Source organism: Muscardinus avellanarius (genome assembly GCF_963383645.1).
Source record: "Muscardinus avellanarius genome assembly, chromosome: 8".
Lineage (NCBI taxonomy): Eukaryota > Metazoa > Chordata > Mammalia > Rodentia > Gliridae > Muscardinus > Muscardinus avellanarius.
In genome coordinates, this window is record NC_137794.1 from 18,039,805 (window position 1) to 18,058,778 (window position 18,974).

The 18,974-nt window shown below is 35.0% G+C and overlaps 1 protein-coding gene across 3 annotated transcripts in view; it reads left to right on the plus strand.

Moving 5' to 3' along the window:
• PHF3 (PHD finger protein 3) overlaps positions 1-18,974 on the plus strand; it is a gene marked incomplete at both ends in the record, with an annotated part of 93,687 nt that overhangs the window by 47,464 nt on the left and 27,249 nt on the right. For 2 of the 3 annotated variants that reach the window (XM_080699735.1, XM_080699734.1), the window contains 4 exons: positions 7,332-7,641; positions 11,306-11,489; positions 17,770-17,917; positions 18,001-18,157. In XM_080699735.1, coding sequence (XP_080555861.1) covers positions 7,332-7,641; positions 11,306-11,489; positions 17,770-17,917; positions 18,001-18,157 — 799 coding nt within the window. Of the gene's footprint in view, positions 1-7,307; positions 7,642-11,305; positions 11,490-17,769; positions 17,918-18,000; positions 18,158-18,974 lie in introns of all 3 variants that reach the window. The other variant, XM_080699733.1, reaches the window with a different exon arrangement.

An 18,974-nucleotide genomic window follows, 5' to 3' on the forward strand; every position in this document is an offset into this window, starting at 1 on the left:
TGGGTCTTTAAGTTATAGATAATTTTATTTGGCTTGAGAAGAACTAGTAATAAAATTATAAAGGCCATAATGGATATTTTTCTTTTGAAGATTTATTTTTTCGGTACGCATTGAAGATTTACACTATTACTTCAGAATTAACAAACACTCCTTGGAATGAAATATGATAGCTAAAACAACTGTTAGAACTCTCAAGTGAATTTTGTATATAACTTAGAATAGAGTAAAAACATGTATTTCATAATGAAATATTTTAGTGATTCCAAGAATTTCATGTGAGTTCTAATCTTTTTAGAGTTTATTTTAGCATTATCTTTCAGTATTTCTTTTTAGGTACTTACTTTTAATGATTTTATGACATTGCCTCCCCAGCCCAATACACTTTTTATTTGCTGGTTTTTTTAAGAAAAGGAAAAGAAGAGATGAGTTTGCAGTTTGCAGCTTCGATTGTCCTGATCAAGTGTTCACTCTTGGGACTTCAATCAGTGCTGATACTATAAAAAGAAATGATCACTTGTACATTTTAATATTATTGTCTATATTTCTGAAAGTTCATATTAGAGTGACTTTTCACAGCACACCTCCATTACATAAAAGTGAAGCTTTCAGTTCTAAGAGGGACATTTTAATTAATTGTTTTGTGTGGTACTGGGAATGGAGCCAAGGAGCATTCTACCTCCAAGCTACACCTCCAGCCCTTTATTTTATTCATTATTTTGAAACAGGGTCTCAATGTGTTGCAAAGGGCTTCACTAAGTAGCTGAGGCTGACCGCGATCCTCCTGTCTCAGCCTCCGAAATGCTGGGATTACAGGTGTGCGCCACCCACCCAGATCGAGAGGGACATTTTAGTAACTATGGTGTGGGATATTATTTTGGTGGGGAGGGTAGGGAGAATAGGAGGAAGTTGTTGCACTGTTCTCTAAAATAATTTTTATGTCAAAAAGGTGTCTTCATTTATGATTCAGCTGATGGCCTATTTTAAGTTTCAGGGGTTACTTCACAGCAAAATATATTCCAGTTTTTAAGTGTTGTGACTTGTTTGAACATAGTGCTTTATTTATTTCCATTTATATACACTAAAGTTTTTGGTTTAAAACACCATATATTCTAAAGTGAGCCTACTGTTTTCATACCTAAGAGAATTAAGGTTGAATGATGCTTTTAAGTGGCCAATTAATAAAAGCCAGCCCTTTTCTGCCTTCTTAAAAATCTTTTAAAAATCATCACCCTGATATATGGTCAGCGAAATAGAATAGGAACCTTAAGTGAAACTTTGGCCAGTACTGCCAAAAAAAAAAGTTATAATGTAGCATTTTTTTCTTTTTTTGTAGTACCAGGGATTTGAACTGAGGGGCATTCTACCTCTGAGCTGTATCCCTATGCCTGTTTTTTGTTCTTTATTTTGAAACAGTGTCTCACTAAGTTGTGGAGGGCCTCACAAGTTGCTGAGGTTGGCTGCCAACCTGTGATCCTCCTGTTTTAGCCTACCAAGTACTGGGATTACAGGGATGCACTACCATGCTTGGCGTGTCACTTTTTCCTTTTTTTTTTTTTTTTTTAATAGATAAACTTCTGTTCTAATGGCCCAGATCTCGAGAATTTATCTAGGCTTTTTAATGATTAATGTCATTAGTATCAACAGTCATTTTCATAAAATAAAGATTAGGTATTAGTTTTCATTTCTCTTTCCTTCCTTTTTTTTTTTTTTCTTTTGTAGTACTAGGGATTGAACCCACAGGCATTCTACCTCCAAGTTATGCCCCCAGCCAAATTTTATTTTTTATTTGGAAACAGGGTCTCGCTAAATTGCCAAGGCTCGCTTTAAACCTGAGATCCTCCTGTCTTATCCTCCCAGGTACTGGGATTTCAAGCCTGTGCTACCATGCCCAGCTTTAGTTTGACTTTTAAAGTTTTTTTTTTTTTTTTTTAACCCCAATGCCATCCTTTAAATCTATTCTGAAAAAAAATCTAGAATTTCTTTGTTCTAGTCTGGATAACAACTTAGAATATTAGATGTATAGGAATTTGGGGTTCATCCTATGTAATTGACCTACATAATATATAATGACATTGGAAATAGTCATTTTGGAAGCATCTTTTCAGATTACTTCAGTCTTGTGAATAAAGAAGTCTAAGTAATTGACTGCTTTTTTTCTTTACATGTTACTTAGCTTTCATTGCTTGGTTATGTTGTGTTTGCATACATTGAATTTACTAAAAGAAAGTACCTCTCATAGTAACTTTTCCATTTTATTCATTCATTCATTCATTCATTCATTCATTCATTGTGGGTCTGGGGATGGAATCCAGGGGCATTTAACCTCTGAGCTACACCCCCTGCCCTATTTTTTATTGTTTATTTTGAAATAGGGTTTCACTGAGTTGCAGAGGGCCTCATTAAGTAGCTGAGGCTGTCCGCGAACCGTGATCCCCAGGTCTCAGCCTCCCAAATGCTGGGATTACAAGCGTGTGCCACCACGCCCAGCTGTAACTTTTATTTTCAATTTTAATCCACATGTAGAAATACAAATTTTTAGGAAAATATATGAAAATATTTTAATTTCATGTACTAGTTACATTGAAAGCTATTAATATGACAGATCTGACACTTCCTAGCATTTGTGACACATTTGCTTTTGTAAAGTCCATTTTAACTCTTTAGCATTTTACATACATTGTAACTGGGGTTAATTTTCTTATGTGTGCATCCAGCTGGAAATTACATTTTGTAATACAGATATCCGTGGCCTAGCCAGTTGTGACTTGACCATAAACAACTTCTATACATATTCTGAAGACAGTAAGTAGGTATTAACTGTGAGATGCTGGTGTTTTTGCTTCCATTTTTCTGATTCAGCCTTACACCAAAAATACCTAATTAAGAAAACTATTTAATCCTTTGTTTATTTTTAAATAAATGTGACTTTTTAGCTTTTTTTTCCCCATTATAAGCTAATTGACACTTTGAAAGGAAGATGTCTTAAGGCTTTTTTATATTTTCTACCTTGTGATTTCTGTTTCTCAATTTCTCCAAAAGATACTTGTATATACTTAAACTTTCTTGGCCTGTTGATTAGTATATTAGATGAAGTTTAAAAACAAAAACAAGAAAATTTCTTACAAAATGAATTATAGCTTTATATTTAAGGAAGAAAATATTCTGAAGCCGGACGTGGTGGCGCACACCTGTAATCCAGCATTTGGGAGGCTGAGACAGGAGGGTCACGGTTTGCAGACAGCCTCAGCTATGTAGCCCTTTGCAACCCAGTGAGACCCTGTTTCAAAATAAAGAATAAAAAATAGGGCTAGGTTGTCGCTTGGAGGTAGAATGCCCCTGGGTTCCATCCCCATTACTGCAGGGAAGAAAAAAAAATTCTGAGAATGAAGTTCTTTTTTGGAATCCTGGTGTTTCTTAAGATTTTATAGGCAAATATATTCTCTGCAGATTGGGTTTGTACTAACATAATTTAATGTTTATGTGGAATAGAATCTCTTTATCTTAGTACATATAGTTAGAATAACATGGTCAAGGCTGACACTTAAAACACAAAAACTGAAGGCCTATCTTTACAATGTTGGAGAATTTGTGACCTGAATTTTTGTTAAGAGCAGGAATTCACAGTGTTGTTTCTGTAGCTCACTTTGAAGAAACATGGAAATTTTAAAAGAATATTTTTAAATTTATGATAAAACTTATAAGAATAAAAATTAGAATTGTACTAGTCTCCTAGCCAGGCGTGGTGGCACACGCTTGTAATCCCCGCGCTTGGGAGGCCGAGACAAGAGGATCGCACGGGTTCAAAGCCAGCCTCAGCTACTTAGTGAGGCTCTCAGCAACCTAGTGAGACCCTGTTTCCAAATAAAATATAAAATAGGTCTGGGAGTATAGCCCGGAGGTAGAAAGCCTCTGGGTTCCACCCCCAGTACCACCAAAAAAAAAAAAAAAAAAAAAAAAAAGAATTGTACTAGTCTTAGCATAGAGCTAATTTAGTTTATTTTTAATTTGTATATGAACATACAATAGTAGTAGAAGACAGCTTAAATATTGCCATACTTTTCCATTTAACTGATTTTGTCCAGTTTAACTGATCCAGAAGTAAACACGTAACATTGCTTTTGTAGTCAACGTTGATTACTGTTCACATCGAGGTTACAGTTTTTTCCTTTAAGTGAGTTCTCTTGATAATCAGAAATTCAGGAACAGGGAAGAAAGTAGGAAAGTAATTGTTATCTGCTCCCACTGCAGCTACATCTCCATTCCTCTTTTATGCCCACCTCCAATACCTTATGGTTTAACATAGTGCAGTAACCACTTTGAAGGAAGCAAATACATTTCTGTTCTGTGTGTGCATGTGTGTTTGTGAAAAGTCATTTAAAAATACAGCTTGAGTTTATGGTTGTTGGAATTTTAGACCTAAAAATGATAAGTATTTTATGTTTTTGAACGATTCTATTTTGAAATGAATTTTATTTTTTCCAGGACATGTGGATATATATATTTTTTTACTAATGACACTTTTTTTCTTAATTTCTCAGAAAATTTCACATAATTTCTTTTTTTTTTTACATGAAACCCAAGTTATTAAGATAACATTTATAGGTGGCACTAGAGATTTGCTTGCCAGAGCCTCTCAAGTTTGAGTGAGATACTTTCAAAAGAAATTTGAAATAGGCATGATGAAATAATTACTTGCCAAGTTTTTATGAATATAAAGCCATTGCTCCATGGTTAAGTCAAATAAAAGTTTGAAAACACTTTACTATGTGTTTTATGATTTGACATTTAGAATTGAATATGGTACAAAAGTGTAGTCTAGGGTGTGTGCATATGTATATGTATACTACTGGGAATTGAACCCAGGGGCATTCTACTTTCAAGCTGTACCCCCAGCCTTATTTTATTTTTTATTTTGAAACAAGGTCTTATTAAGTTGTAGGAGGGCCTCACTAAGTTGCTGAGGCTAGCCTTGATCCTACTGTGGTCCTGTCTCAGCCTCCCAAGTACTGGGGTTACATATATGTGCTACCACACCCAGCTAGCTAGTCTGGAGAGTTTTTGTTTTTGTTTTTGCGGGTTTGGGGATGGAACCCAGGGGCATTTGACCTCCGAGCTACACCCCTGCCCTATTTTTTTTTTTTTTTTATTCTTTATTTTGAAACCAGGTCTCACTGAGTTGCAGGGGGCCTAAGTAGCTGAGGCTGTCCGCAAACTGTGATCCTCCAGTCACAGCCTCCTGAATGCTGGGATTACAAGCGTGTGCCACCACGCCCGGCTTAGTCTGTAGATTTTTAAATTGTGTCTAAATGAGACCATTCTGGATTGTTTAGAAGAAATCTTAATACAGTTCTGATTGTGGATGTAAAGGGACATACCCATTAATTTCTGTGAATATTTCAAAGTTGTTCATATTAGAGTTGCTTTGAAGATTAATTTTGTGACCTGAAATGGAAGAACATTAAAGCATCTGTATTCAACCATTCACCTTTCCTTCATGGTCTGGAATATCTATCATTGAAACATGAAGCGGTTAAACATCTGTGTTTAGGTCCCAGCTTGCCCCCCACCCCCCACTGTATGTGTGTGTCTCTCTCCCCCTCTCCTTCTCCTTCTCCCTCTCCCTCTCCTCTAGAGAGACTATTTCTGTCTTACAACTATTACATTGTTTGGGAGTTTTCTTACATGTCTTCTGAATCCAAAACATCGTATATTATTTTTCAGACCAAGTGTGTCATTGGTAGATGGGCTTAACTGATTAAAATTAGCAAAAGCATTACGAAATGAACAATTAATTGTAGACATGACTTCATGTCTCCTTAAGGCATAGCAGTAGTTTGGCACACAAGAGAAAGGTATAGGAGAAGAGAAGCAAGTGTTGCCAATAGGAATGAGGTATTTGGTGTGACTTTAAGAACACCTTTTAAGGATACACAGTGTTCTAATTTTTGTAGTTCCAACATTAAAACAAGACTGATAGTGAGATTAGGGCATACTACCCATTTCTCCTTGCTATTGGACTATAAATTTTAAAGTTTTACATTTGGTGGTGCCACTATTATCAAAATGAGGAGCACAAGTCCTTCATTGAGAAAAGAATATACCTAAAATTTAAAACATACTGTGAATTGCTAGCCTTAGGAAAAGGAAAGTGTTAAAGATGACTGAGTGCCGTAGCTTTCCTGTAATATTGGGGTGAAAAGTATTTATTAAAGATAATTCCTTAAATTATTTGCATGTCTGACTTGCCTTTTTAAAATAATTAAATTTGCCATTCAAAAATAGTTATAAGTATTTTTTAATACAATTTTTTTAAGAACCATAAACTTGTGTTCCTGAAATTTACTTACTGGTTATGGAGGTTATTTCTTAGTTAAAATGTAGTAAAGGGAAAGCTTAATTAGGAGATAAAAATCTAACCTGAATGCTTATATCTTTATATTAAGGTAACATATTGATCTTTATTTGGAAAAACTTTTATTATCTAAAACATACGGATATTAGTGAAAAAGTCCTCACCCAAAAATTTGCATAAAATTTTTTCAGCTGAATCAACATGATACCATGAGCCAGAATACTTTGAACTTTTAAGTTATATACTTAACGTGGTTAATAAGCACTTTGAGAGGCTCCTTCATGTTAGTTTTTTACCTACATCTTAGTCAATAATTTTTTTTGTCATTTAAGACAGGTTTTTGAAAGAGCAATTCTTGCCCAATTTTATGATTTTGATTTCAGATCTTCAGCAGTGTAGCTATAACTGATTATGTCAAATTTTCACAGATTTTATCACCGTACTCTAGAGAATTTTTTATTCTACATGGCATTTTATACTGATATGGCTGATTATTCTTTGTTTTCATTCTGGTGATGTTTTGTTTGTGTACCTCCCTCACCCATATTTTCTCATACCAAAGGGGAAATGTTTGAAGTTTTAAAAGTCCCATTTTTAAGCTGGGTGTGGTGGCGCATGGTTGTAATCCCCGCGCTTGGGAGGCTGAGACAGGAGGATCGCACAGGTTCAAAGCCAGCTTCAGCTACTTAGTGAGGCTCTCAGCAACTTAGTGAGACCCTGTTTCCAAATAAATATAAAATAGGTCTGGGAGTATAGCCTGGGGGTAGAAAGCCCCTGGGTTCCACCCCCAGTACCACCAAAAAAAAAAAAAGTTCCATTTTTTATAGAATATTCTTTTCTGTGAACATTTCTTCCACATTGAACTTAGAGAATGGATAAAGATGGAAAACATGCAAATATTAGAAAATTAAATACTGAAAATTTTATCTCACTTTTGACTTTTTAAAAAATATAGTTTTGTTTTTGTTTTTTATTCCAGGTTTATGGTTGGCTGTGGGAGATGTGATGACTGGTTTCATGGTGACTGCGTTGGGTTAAGTCTTTCTCAAGCACAACAAATGGGAGAGGAAGACAAAGAATATGTGTGTGTAAAATGTTGTGCTGAAGAAGATAAAAAGACTGAAATCCTAGACCCAGATATTTTGGAAACCCAAGCTACAGTTGAAGTCCATAGTGAGGATAAAACAATGGAATGTGAAAAGCTTGGCTTATCAAAGCACATGACAACAAATGACAAAACCAAATATATGGATGATACAGTGAAGCACAAGGTCAAAATTTTAAAACGGGTAAGTTTTTATTGATGCATTTTACTTAAGATTTTTATAAATTTTGAAATTTATTTTTTAGATTTCAGTGTCCGTTGTATATTTTCAGATTTTTTTTCATCAAGATGAATTGATTTTTATTTAGGTTTTGTGGTAATTTTGGTGAGATCAAATAGTAACATTCATAATATAAAGGACTTATTTTTCATAGTCCATTGTGCTGTTTATAGGCTGTAGTTATTTAGGCTTTTCAGACCCTTTCTGGTTTGAGTAAGATATAATGAAATATTTACTTTATAAATGTTATCATAAAACCACTCTTTCCTAGATAGATCAAATAAAAATTTGAAAACACTTTACTGTGTGTTTTGTAATTTTATATTTAGAATAGGGTCAAATTGTCTGTGATAGGATGCATATGTGATCTTAACTTTTCAAAAATTGCCAAATTTTTGAAAAAAAACTTTTAGACCCTATCAATTCTTTAACCATTTGGCATTACTACTTTCAAATTAGAAGAGTCATTTTCTTTATTTAATGAAAAATAATAACATTTTTAAACCTTTTTCCCTGTATTTGCATGTATTTTTTACCTGATGATTTTTTTCTTAAAATATTGACTCTTAAAAGTTGTCATCTTTTCCTAGTCATTTTATTTTATTTTATTTTTTTATTTTATAGCACTGGGAATGGAACCCAGGGGCATTCTACCTCCAAGTTATACCCCAGCCCTATTTTTTATTTTTTAGTTTGAAAGAGTCTCACTAAGTTGCAAAGAGTCTCACTAAGTAAGCTGAGGCTGGTCAGAACCTACAATACTCCTGTCTCAGCCTCAAGAACTGGAATTATAAGCATGCACCACCATGTTCAGCTTCACTAGTCTTTTAATTACCTTTTGAAATTATTTTCTAAATAGAAATTTCAAGATACCTATCCTTTTTAAAAGAATATATTAAAGGATTTAGCATTTTATCTCTGATTAAAAATTTTCAAGCTACCTACTCTTCTTAATAAGAATGTATCAAAGAATTTAGCATTTAATTTGATTAAATTTTTTTTATTCTTATTACCTTTTTATTACCTATGAATGTGTTCGCTTGATTTATTATAAATACTACTGAGGTGGAAACACTGGCAATGTATGTATAAGAATAAGCAAATATAATCCAAAAGACAGCTTGAATTTTAGAGTTGGAAGGAGCTTTGAAAGTCTTTTAATTTTTTCTCCAGTCTTCTGATTGGTTAAAAGGTCCTGCAACGTTTCTAAGAAGCTGAGGTCTAGTTTCTATTGGAAAGGTACTGCAAGGAAATAGAGCTTCATTGTTAAACAGCTCTAATTAGAAAGTTCTTCAGTTTGAACTGTAATTTGCATTCTTGAAAACTTTAGTTTTCTGAAGCCTCTCTATTAAAGCTTTTTTCTACAACAAGATAGGGAAAACAATTCAGAGTAAAGAGCAATGAAGAGCATCACCATGTTTCCTCTAGAATCCTCTCCATTATTTACAAACTCATTTTTCCTACCATTCCTTATGTGACAAATATGAATTAAGTTAAATTTGCAACATCCATCATTTTCTGACAAAACTTCTCAAAAATCAGATTCGTCATTCATTGCTATTTGCTATTTATGTTGTTGATTTGGTTAACATCAAAGCAATTACTAATGTGGACTTGGTTGCTCCACTAAGAATAGTTTGTCTTGGAAAGCTTCTATATATCATTAACTGTTAACACCTTTTGTGTACACTTTTTTAACCATTTAGAAATGTAGCTCACTGTATTATTTAACTGAGTTCTCTTTTTCTTTGCCTAAAAGAAATAAACCAGGCATAGTGGTGCACGATTGTAACCCCAGTACTTGGGAGGCTGAAACAGGAAGGATCACAGATTCAAAGCCGGCCTGGGCAATTTAGTGAAAAACTTGTTTCCAAATAAGAAATGAAATCAGAAGCTAGGTGTGGTGGCACAGATCTCTAGTCCCAGTATTTGCAGGTTTGAGGACAGCTTCAGAAAGATGTGAGACTTTCATCAACTTAGTGAGACTCCCTTTCCAAATAAATAAAATCGGACTGGGTATATAGCTCAAAGGTAGAGTGCTTCCGGGTTCAAACACCACCAACACACACACACACACACACACACACACACACACACACACACACACACAATATTAGGCAGGGGGGTGTATCTTGGAGGTAGACTGTCTCTGGGTTCAATCCCTTGTACCAAAAACAAACAAAATTATAAAACATTAATATTGCTAATGTTTTGAGAATTCTCTTTATTCCAATATCTGTATCAAAAAAGGAACTGAGATTAGTCTGATTTGTAAATGCACACACCAACCATCCAAGTGATTATTGCTTCCTTTTCCTTTTGATGGTTAAGTATTGAATCTTTAGACTTACTTGATGTTAGTGTATGTAGTCCTTTTTTTTTTTTGTGTGGTACTGGAGATGGAACACTCAGCCATATTTTTTATTCTTTATTTTGAAACAGGCTTTCACTGGGTTGCAAAATGGCCTCCCCAAGTAGCTGAGGCTGTCTGTGAACTGTGATCCTCTGGTCTTAGCCTGCCAAATGCTGGGATTACAAGTGTGTACCACCACACTCGACTTTGTAGTCTTCTTTTCAAGTTCAACCACTTACAAGTTTCCATTGTGTGCCAGGCATGGTATATCCAGGTTAGGTATTTAACATATTGAATGTGTTCCTCTCTTCAAGGAAGTCTAGTTGGGAGAGGCAAGCAAGGAAATACAAAAAGGGTATTCCTGTTCTTATGAAGACCATTCTTATTTATATATGCTCTTACATACTGTATCTTAAAACTTATGATTGTATATCTTTGTATGCACTGTACTCTCCCTGTCTTTAAAGCTCATGGGTAAGGAGGTCAGAATTCTAGTTTCACTAGTAATTCTTTGTGGGTTATAAATTAAGATGAGATTAGCAAGTACATTGTTTTATTTTACCTTATGGGAGTAAAAATTTCCAATAGGCACACTGAGAACTTAATTGATACACTTGTTTAGAGAAGTATGACTTAATTTCTTTTAGAAATACAGAGAAAAGTATAGATGATTGTTTCTACATAATCTCTCCCTTTTTCCATATGCATAGCCAACTAATAACTCTTATTACCTTATGTGTAATAAAATTTCTACTAATGCTATTGGGAACATGACATCCCTGTACCTTTTTTCCTTTGTAGGCTTTTATGTGTTCTGCACAAAATAGGTACTTAACAAATAGATTTTAAATGAAAGTGGGAGTGTATGGGTGAGTTACTGGGGATCGAACCCAAGGGCATTCTAACTCTGTGCTGCACTCCCAGCCTATTTTTTTTTTTTTTTTTTTTTTGAAACAGGGTCTCACTAGATTTCAGAGGGCCTCACTAAGTAGCAGAGGTTGGCTTTGAAACTTGATCCTCCTGTCTTGTCTCCCAAGTACTGTAATTATAAGCGTGAGCCATCATGCTCAACTGTGAATCTTCTTTTTATTAATAGGATTTAATTTTGTACAGACTTTTTCAAAACTTTTCATATTCAGTGGACTAATATATTTGATTTATTAGGTTTAATACTAATTATGTTTAATTTTTTCATCCACAAACTCTTGAGGCCAGTTTTGTATTTAAAGATTACTTAGTAGTTTTCATTTTAATGAATTAAGTATTTTTTTTCAGGAGTCAGGTGAAGGCAAAAATTCATCAGACTGTAGAGATAATGAAGCTAAAAAATGGCAGCTAGCTCCTCTTCGAAAGATGGGTCAACCAGTTTTACCACGAAGATCCTCAGAAGAAAAAAGTGAAAAAATACCCAAAGAATCTACAACTGTTATTTGCACAGGAGAAAAAACTTCAAAACCAGGTAGTATGATTAAAATAAATTGTTAGATACTAATGTATGTTTTACTTCATACATAATTATATGTAGGGAATCTTTAAAATTTTGACATTTTAATGGCAATACAAATAGCTCACATGATTGACCTTACTTGTAATTAATTCAGAATCACTATTTTAGTTCTGGGGAGGGGCCAATAAAATTAAGGTCCTGCCTTCATAGACTTTCATAAATAGTAGTGGGAGAAGGTCGATAAAACAGGTTGGCTAGGAAATGGATGTTTTTTTTAAAGCCCATGAAGAAAAAGTGCGGTGAAGGACTAGAGAGCTGTAGTCAGGGAGAGTAGTGGGAACTTCTGTTTTGGGTAGAATGGAGATGGTAACTTGTGGGATTTGGTTTTTTTTTCTTTTTCTTCTTCTTTTTTTGTCCAGAGACAAAGAATTTAGTTAGCAAATAAGGGATACACATTCCAGGGAGAACATGGATAGTCTCAAGTGGCAAAGAACTAGTGTGAGAGCCCTCAGTGGCTTTTATGGTTCTTATTTCAAAACACTCCCCCATGAGGGGTTGGGTAGTGTCACTTTGTGGGCTCTTTTATAAATTTGGGACTCATCATTATGTAATAATTTAAAATTATGGGTCTAGATGTCAACAACTGCACAGAGAAAGTTCTGTAATGAAGAAACAGCCCTTAGAGCACAAGCTATAAGAAAGAGAAGATGCAGCAGAGGAGACTAAGAGATGGCCTGTTAGGAAGGAGAGTTAAACCATGGTGGCCTGAAGCCAGGAAATGATCTGTGTTAAATGTGGTCTGGAGCCGGGCGTGGTGGCGCACGCTTGTAATCCCTGCGCTTGGGAGGCAGAGACAGGAGGATCACGCAGGTTCGAAGCCAGCTGCGCTGGCATAAGAGACCCTGTTTCAAAAATATAAAATAGGTCTGGGAGTGTAGCCCGGAGGTAGAAGGGCTTCCAGGAACCCCAGTACCACCAAAAAAAAAAAAAAAATAATAATAATAATAATAAAATAAATGTGGTCTGGACATCAAATAAAGTGAACATACCTTATTTTGCTACAATTTAGCAAAATAGATCATTGTGGACCTTGACTAGAGTTGCTTCAGGGAATAAGGAACAAAATCAGTTGTAATAACTTAGGGAAAAAATGTAAAATTAAGTAACTTTACTGTTTGTAAGTATTTACTATTTTTACTATTTTTAAAATTACAAATATACCAAGAAGTTTTGCTGTTTAAGGGATCCAGAATAGTGTGGATGTGGGGTTAAGAATTTCTTTTTTTCCTTTTTGTGATAGTGGGGATGGAACCCAGGGGCATTCTGCCTCCAAGTTACACCTCTAGCCTTATTTTTTATTCTTTATTTTGGATTTCACTAAGTTGCGGAGGGCCTCAGTTGCTGAGGCTGGCCACAATCCTGTTATCCTCCTATCTCAGCCTCCCAAGTACTGGGATTATAAGGGTCCACCATCATGCCTGGCTCTCAAGGAATTTTTTAAAGGATATTTTATGGCATGTCTGTTTTCCAGTCTTTCTAGCATTATTTATTTTATTTTTTGCAGTACTGGGGATGTAACCAGAAGTCCTAATTTTTATTCTTTATTTTGAAACACAGTGCCACTGAGTTGCAAAGGGCCTCACTAAGTAGCTAAGTCCACAAACTAAGATCCTCCTGTCTCATCCTCCCAAATGATGGGATTACAGGCATGGGCCACCATGCCTGGCCCTAGCATCATTTATTGAAGAGGCCTCTCTGGTATAGTTCTTGATGCCTTTTTCGAAAATCAGTTGGTTTGAAAATATGTGCTTTTATTTCTAGGTTTTCTGCTTTTGGTTCATTGATCTACATTGTCTATTTTTATGTCAGTGCCGTGATGTTTTGGTTACTGTTGCTCTTACAGTATCTTTTGTAGGCAGGTATTGTTAATGCCTTCAACTTGGTTCTTTTTGCTCAGGATTGCTTTGGCTCGTTAGGATCTTTTGTGGTTGCATACAGATTTTAGGAGTGTTCTCCCTCCCTGCCCCACCTTGGCATAATGTCATTGATATTTTGATAAGAATTGCATTGACTTTATAGATTACTTTGTGTAGTATGTGCATTTTTATACTATCAGTTCTTCCATTCCATGAGCATGGGAAGCCTTTTTATTTTTTGTCTTTTTCAGTTTCTTTCACCATTGCCCTATAATTTTGATTTTAGAGATCATTCACTTCCTTGGTTAAATTTATCCCTACGTGTTTTATTTCTTGTAGTTATTGGGAATAGAATTATTTTCTTAATTTCTTTTTTCTTTTTCTTTTTTTTTCTTTTTCTTTTCTTTTTTTTTTTTTTTTTTTTTTTTTGCAGTACTGGGGATGGAATCCAGGGGCATTCTACCTCTGGGTCATACCCCCAGCCCTATTTTTTTTTTATTATTCTTTATTTTGAAATGGGGTTTCACTAAGTCGCAGAGGGCCTAAGTAGCCGAGGCTGGCCATCAACCTGTGATCCTCCTGTCTCAGATTTCCAAGTACTGGGATTACAAGTGTGCATCACCACACCTGGCTCTATTTTCTTGATTTCTGTCTCAACAACTTGATTATTGTTACATAAAAAACGACTAACATTGGACATTGATTTTTTTTTATACTACAACTTTAATTGAATTCATTTACCATTTCCAAGAGTTTTTTTTTGGTAGTCTTTTGGTTTTTCTATATATGAAATAATACCATTTGCAAGCAGTGCTAATTTCTTTTCTGCCCTTTCTACTAGATGCCTTTTATTTCTTTCTCTTGTTTTACTGCTTTGGCCAAATCTGAAACTTTGAGCGTCATCATATGTGTGCTAAAATTCTTTATGTTTTCAATTTTTGCTCCACCTGTACGGGGAGTATTATATGTGGTAAGAGAGAAGACTAACACAGGTAGGATCTATTTGGTGAGGGGAAAATGTGTTAGCTGACATTTTCATTTTCTCAGTAATAAGATGAAGCAATCAAATGAAATGGTCTTGAAAGTAGAAAGCAATTGTTGATTTGAGAAGAGAGGGAAAAATTGTGAAATAGCTATCTTGGAAAATAGAATTGCGAATTTGCTTGGACAAGTTAGTAGCATTAGGGTAGGTTAACTTATTTGGTATTTTTGGTTGTAAATTTAAAATGAGATCTGGAGTACCAGTTATTTTCAGATATTTGAAACCTATTTGAATAAAGGATAAATGATATCTTTCATCAGAATTTTGGTTTTGCCAAATAAGTTGTTTAAAGGAGAGAGAATATAGGTGTTAAATATGTGAGGAAATGGTAATAGTACCATACTGTCGAATGTAATGACAATGTGTGCAGAGCTGAGCATTCGGGAGGCTGAGACCAGAAGATTTTGGTTTGCAGACAGCCTCAGCTACTTAATGAGGCCCTCCGTAACTTAGACCCTGTTTCAAAATAAAGAATAAAAAACAGGACAGAGGTGTAGCTTGGAGGTCGAATGTGCCTGGGTTCCAAACCCCAGACCTGCAAATAAATAAATAAATAAATAAATAAATAAATAAATAAATAAATAAATATTGACAGTGTAAAAATAAGGCCATGACAATAATAAAAATGATAGATTTAAGAATTATTAGATTGACAGGCGTTGTTGCGCACGCTTGTAATCCCAAGGATTGCAATGCTGAGACAGGAGGATGGCACAGGTTCGAAGCCAGCCTCAGCTACTGAGGCTCTCAGCAACTTAGACCCTGTTTCCAAATTAAGTATAAAATAGGTCTGAGAGTATAGCCCAGAGGTGGTACTGGGTTCCACCCCTAGTACCACACACAAAAAAAGAATTATTAGATTGACAGGTAAATGAAAATATGCTCAACATCACTAATCATCAGGGAAATACTAATCAAAACTAGAGTGAGATACCTCCTTACTTAAATATAAGAGGCAGGATTGTAGCTAGAACTGTGAAATAGTATAACCCTTATGGAAACCAGTGTGGATGGAGGTTCCTCAAAAAATAAAAATAGATATGTCATTTGACCCAACAGTGCTAATTCTGGTTATGTATGTAAAAGAAATGAAATCAGTATGTTGAAGAGATAGCTGCACTTTCAGGTTCACTGTAGCACTACTCAATCGCTAAGATATGGAAAGAACTGAAATGCCCTTGGCTGTTGAATGGATAAAGAAAATGTGCTATAGCCGGGCGTGGTGGCTCACACTTCATGCAGATTCGAAGCCAGCCGCGCTCGCTTAAGAGACCCTGTTTCCAAATAAAAAAGTATAAAAATAGGTCTGGTAGTGTAGCCCAGAGGTAGAAGGGTTTCCAGGAACTCCAGTAGCACCAAAAGAAAAAAAGAAAGAAAGAAAGAAAGAAAATGTAGTATATACACACAATTGAATAGTATTCTGACATATAAAGAAAAAAATCCTGTCACAGCATAGATGGAACTGAGCACGTGATTTCGCTCATATTTAAGACTCTAAAGAAGTTCATCACATAGCAAGCAGAATGATGGTTAGCAGAGGTTGGAGAGAGTAAGGGTAGGGAAGGGTAAGGAAAGGCTGACCAGTAAGTACAAGGTTACAATTAAGAGCAAGAGTTCTGCTGTATTGCACAGGAGGGTAACTGTAGATAACAATAATTATGTATATTTTAAAAAGATAAAAGAAGGGATTTTTGAATGTTTTCACCACAAAGAAATTGAGGAGATAAATATGTTTAGCCTGGTTTGAATGTTTCACACTATATATATGTACCAAAACCTTATGTAACGATTCATTAATATGTCTGATTTTGTGTATTAATTAAAAATAAGTTTTTTAAAATTTCAGAAAAAAAGCGTCGGGTTTGGTGTTGCATACTTGTAATCCCTGTACTTGGGAAGCAGAGACAGGAGGATCGTGCAGCTTTGAAGCCAGCCTTGCTGGCTTAAGAGACCCTGTTTCCAAATAAAAATAGAAAGAATAAGTGTCTGGTTGTGTAGCCCGGAGGTAGAAGGGTTTCTAGGATCCCCAGTACCACAAAAAAAAAAAAAAAAAAAAAGAGTCAGTGAAAGTTAAAAAAAAATTGTTGCAGTAAGAAGATTTTAAGAGTAAACGAGCTGATATGATAGATCAGAATAGTGGTGTGTGTGTGTGTGTGTGTGTGTGTGTGTGTGTGTGTCCCCCTCCCCCCTGATCAGGGATGGAATCCAGGAGCATTCTACCTCCGAGCTACACCCCCAGCCCTATTTTTTATTCTTTATTTTGAAACAGGGTCTCAATGAGTTGCAGAGGGCCTCACTAAGTAGCTGAGGCTGTCTGCGAACCGTGATTCTCCTGTCTCAGTCTCCCAAATGTTGGGATTACAAATGTGTGCCACCAAACCCAGCGTGGAATTACTTTTTTTTACATTGGATGTTTGAAATAAAGATTTTGGAAATACATGAGATTTAGTAATGAAAGAATGAAAACCAGTGGAAAAACTTAACATTCAAGTTAAGACCAACCAGTTAAAATAAGAGATTGATCAATTTCATGATGTTAGGTAAGGTCCTAATTATCTGCTCACCTAATAAATTCAGGTCAAACTTCTTTCTAAAAGCTAATTAATGGACTGGGCCTAGTGGCACATGCTTGTATTCCCAGCATTACAAGATGAGATTGTAATGAGGAGGATCACAGTTTGCGGACAGCCTCAGCTACTTAGTAAGGCCCTTGGCAACTCAGTTAGACCCTTTTTCAAAATAAAGAATAAAATGTAGGGCTGGGCATAGGTTGGAGATAGAATGCACTTGGGTTCCATCCCCAGTACTGCAAAATAAATAAATAAACAAATAAATAAAAAGCACTAATTAATGAATATATCTGAAAAGTAATGAACTCTAAAAAGATATCTAAATTTAGTAAAGAGTATATGCAGTTTATAGCTTTAGGGCCACTTTTTTTTTTTTTTTTTTTTTTTGCAGTACTGAGGATGGAATTCAGGGGTATTCTACCTCTGTGCTACACTCAGCCCTAGTTTTTATTCTTTATTTTGAAACAGGGTCTCACTGGGTTGCAAATGGCCTAAGTAGTTGAGTCTGTTTGTGAACCGTGATGCTCCTGTCTCAGCTTCCCAAATGCTGAGATTATAAGTGTAAGTAGAGCCACTTTTTAATCACTTCATTTTAATTAAAATTTCAGTGTCAGGAATATTTTATTGTGGATTATGAGTTCTGATTTTATTTCTAAATAATGACTTTTAATCAGTCAGTTTTGATTATAAACTTCTTATGCATTCATTATAAAGGAAAATATCTTTGAAAAAATTTAATGATTTTTGATGTTTGTTTAAATTAGGTATTCATGAGAAGCAAGAGATAAAGAAAAAGAAAGTTGAAAAAGGAGTGCCTAATGTGCATCTTCCTTCTGCTGCTACTTCTAAGCCTTCTACTGATCAGATCAGACAAAGTGTCAGACACTCTCTCAAAGACATTCTTATGAAACGGTAATATATATTGTTACTGCAGAAGATTCAATAATATATGCTTCCTGTATTAGGCAAATAATTGAATTTTTTTTAATTTTAAGACTTACAGACTCGAATTTGAAGGTACCAGAGGAAAAGGCAGCCAAAGTTGCTACAAAAATTGAAAAAGAGCTTTTTTCTTTTTTTCGGGATACAGATGCTAAATATAAGAACAAATATAGAAGTCTGATATTCAATCTGAAAGATCCTAAGAACAGTGTAAGTATGTTTCGTTCATGTCTATGTATATTTCCGATTCCATCTTTCCTGAAATTGTAAGGATCTAAGTTGTAATAGAGTTAGACTGTAAAATTATGTCTTGGTTTAGAACATGTAAATTTTTTTTTTCTTTTGTGGTGATGGAACTAAGGACTCCATGCATGTAAAGCAAATGCTCTACCACTGAGCTATATCCCCAGTTCATAATCACTTGGAAGAAAATTATGTGTTCTGAAGAAGTGAAAATTATATGTTCTTCCAAGTGATTATGAATTTTGCATAGTAATATGTAATGCTATATAATGAGTCTATTCAAATACTACACAGCCGGCCATGGTGGTGCATGCTTGTAATCCAGCATTTGGGAGGATGAGACAGGAGGAACGTGGTTCAAACACAGCCTCAGCTACTTACTGAGGCCCTTTGCAACTCAGTGAGACACTGTTTCAAAATTAAGAATGAAAAGTAGGGCTGGGGATGTAGCTCAAAGGCAGAATGCCCCTGGGTTCTATCCCTAGTACAGCAAAAAAAAAAAAAAAAGTAAAATAAAATAAATAAAATATTACACATATTACTCTGATTTATGTAAGTTTTCTTTCTTTACATAACCCAGATTATTAAAAAAGATATATATTTTTCAGGAAACCTTTAAGCTGAAATTCAAACACTGTATTGTTTTATTTAAATCTGAAAATATAGCCGCACTCCTTAAAAACATAAATTACTTTTTTTTCTTTCGGTACTAGGGATTAAACCCAGGGGCATTATACCTCCAAGCTACACCCCACAGCACTACTTTTTATTCTTTATTTTGAAA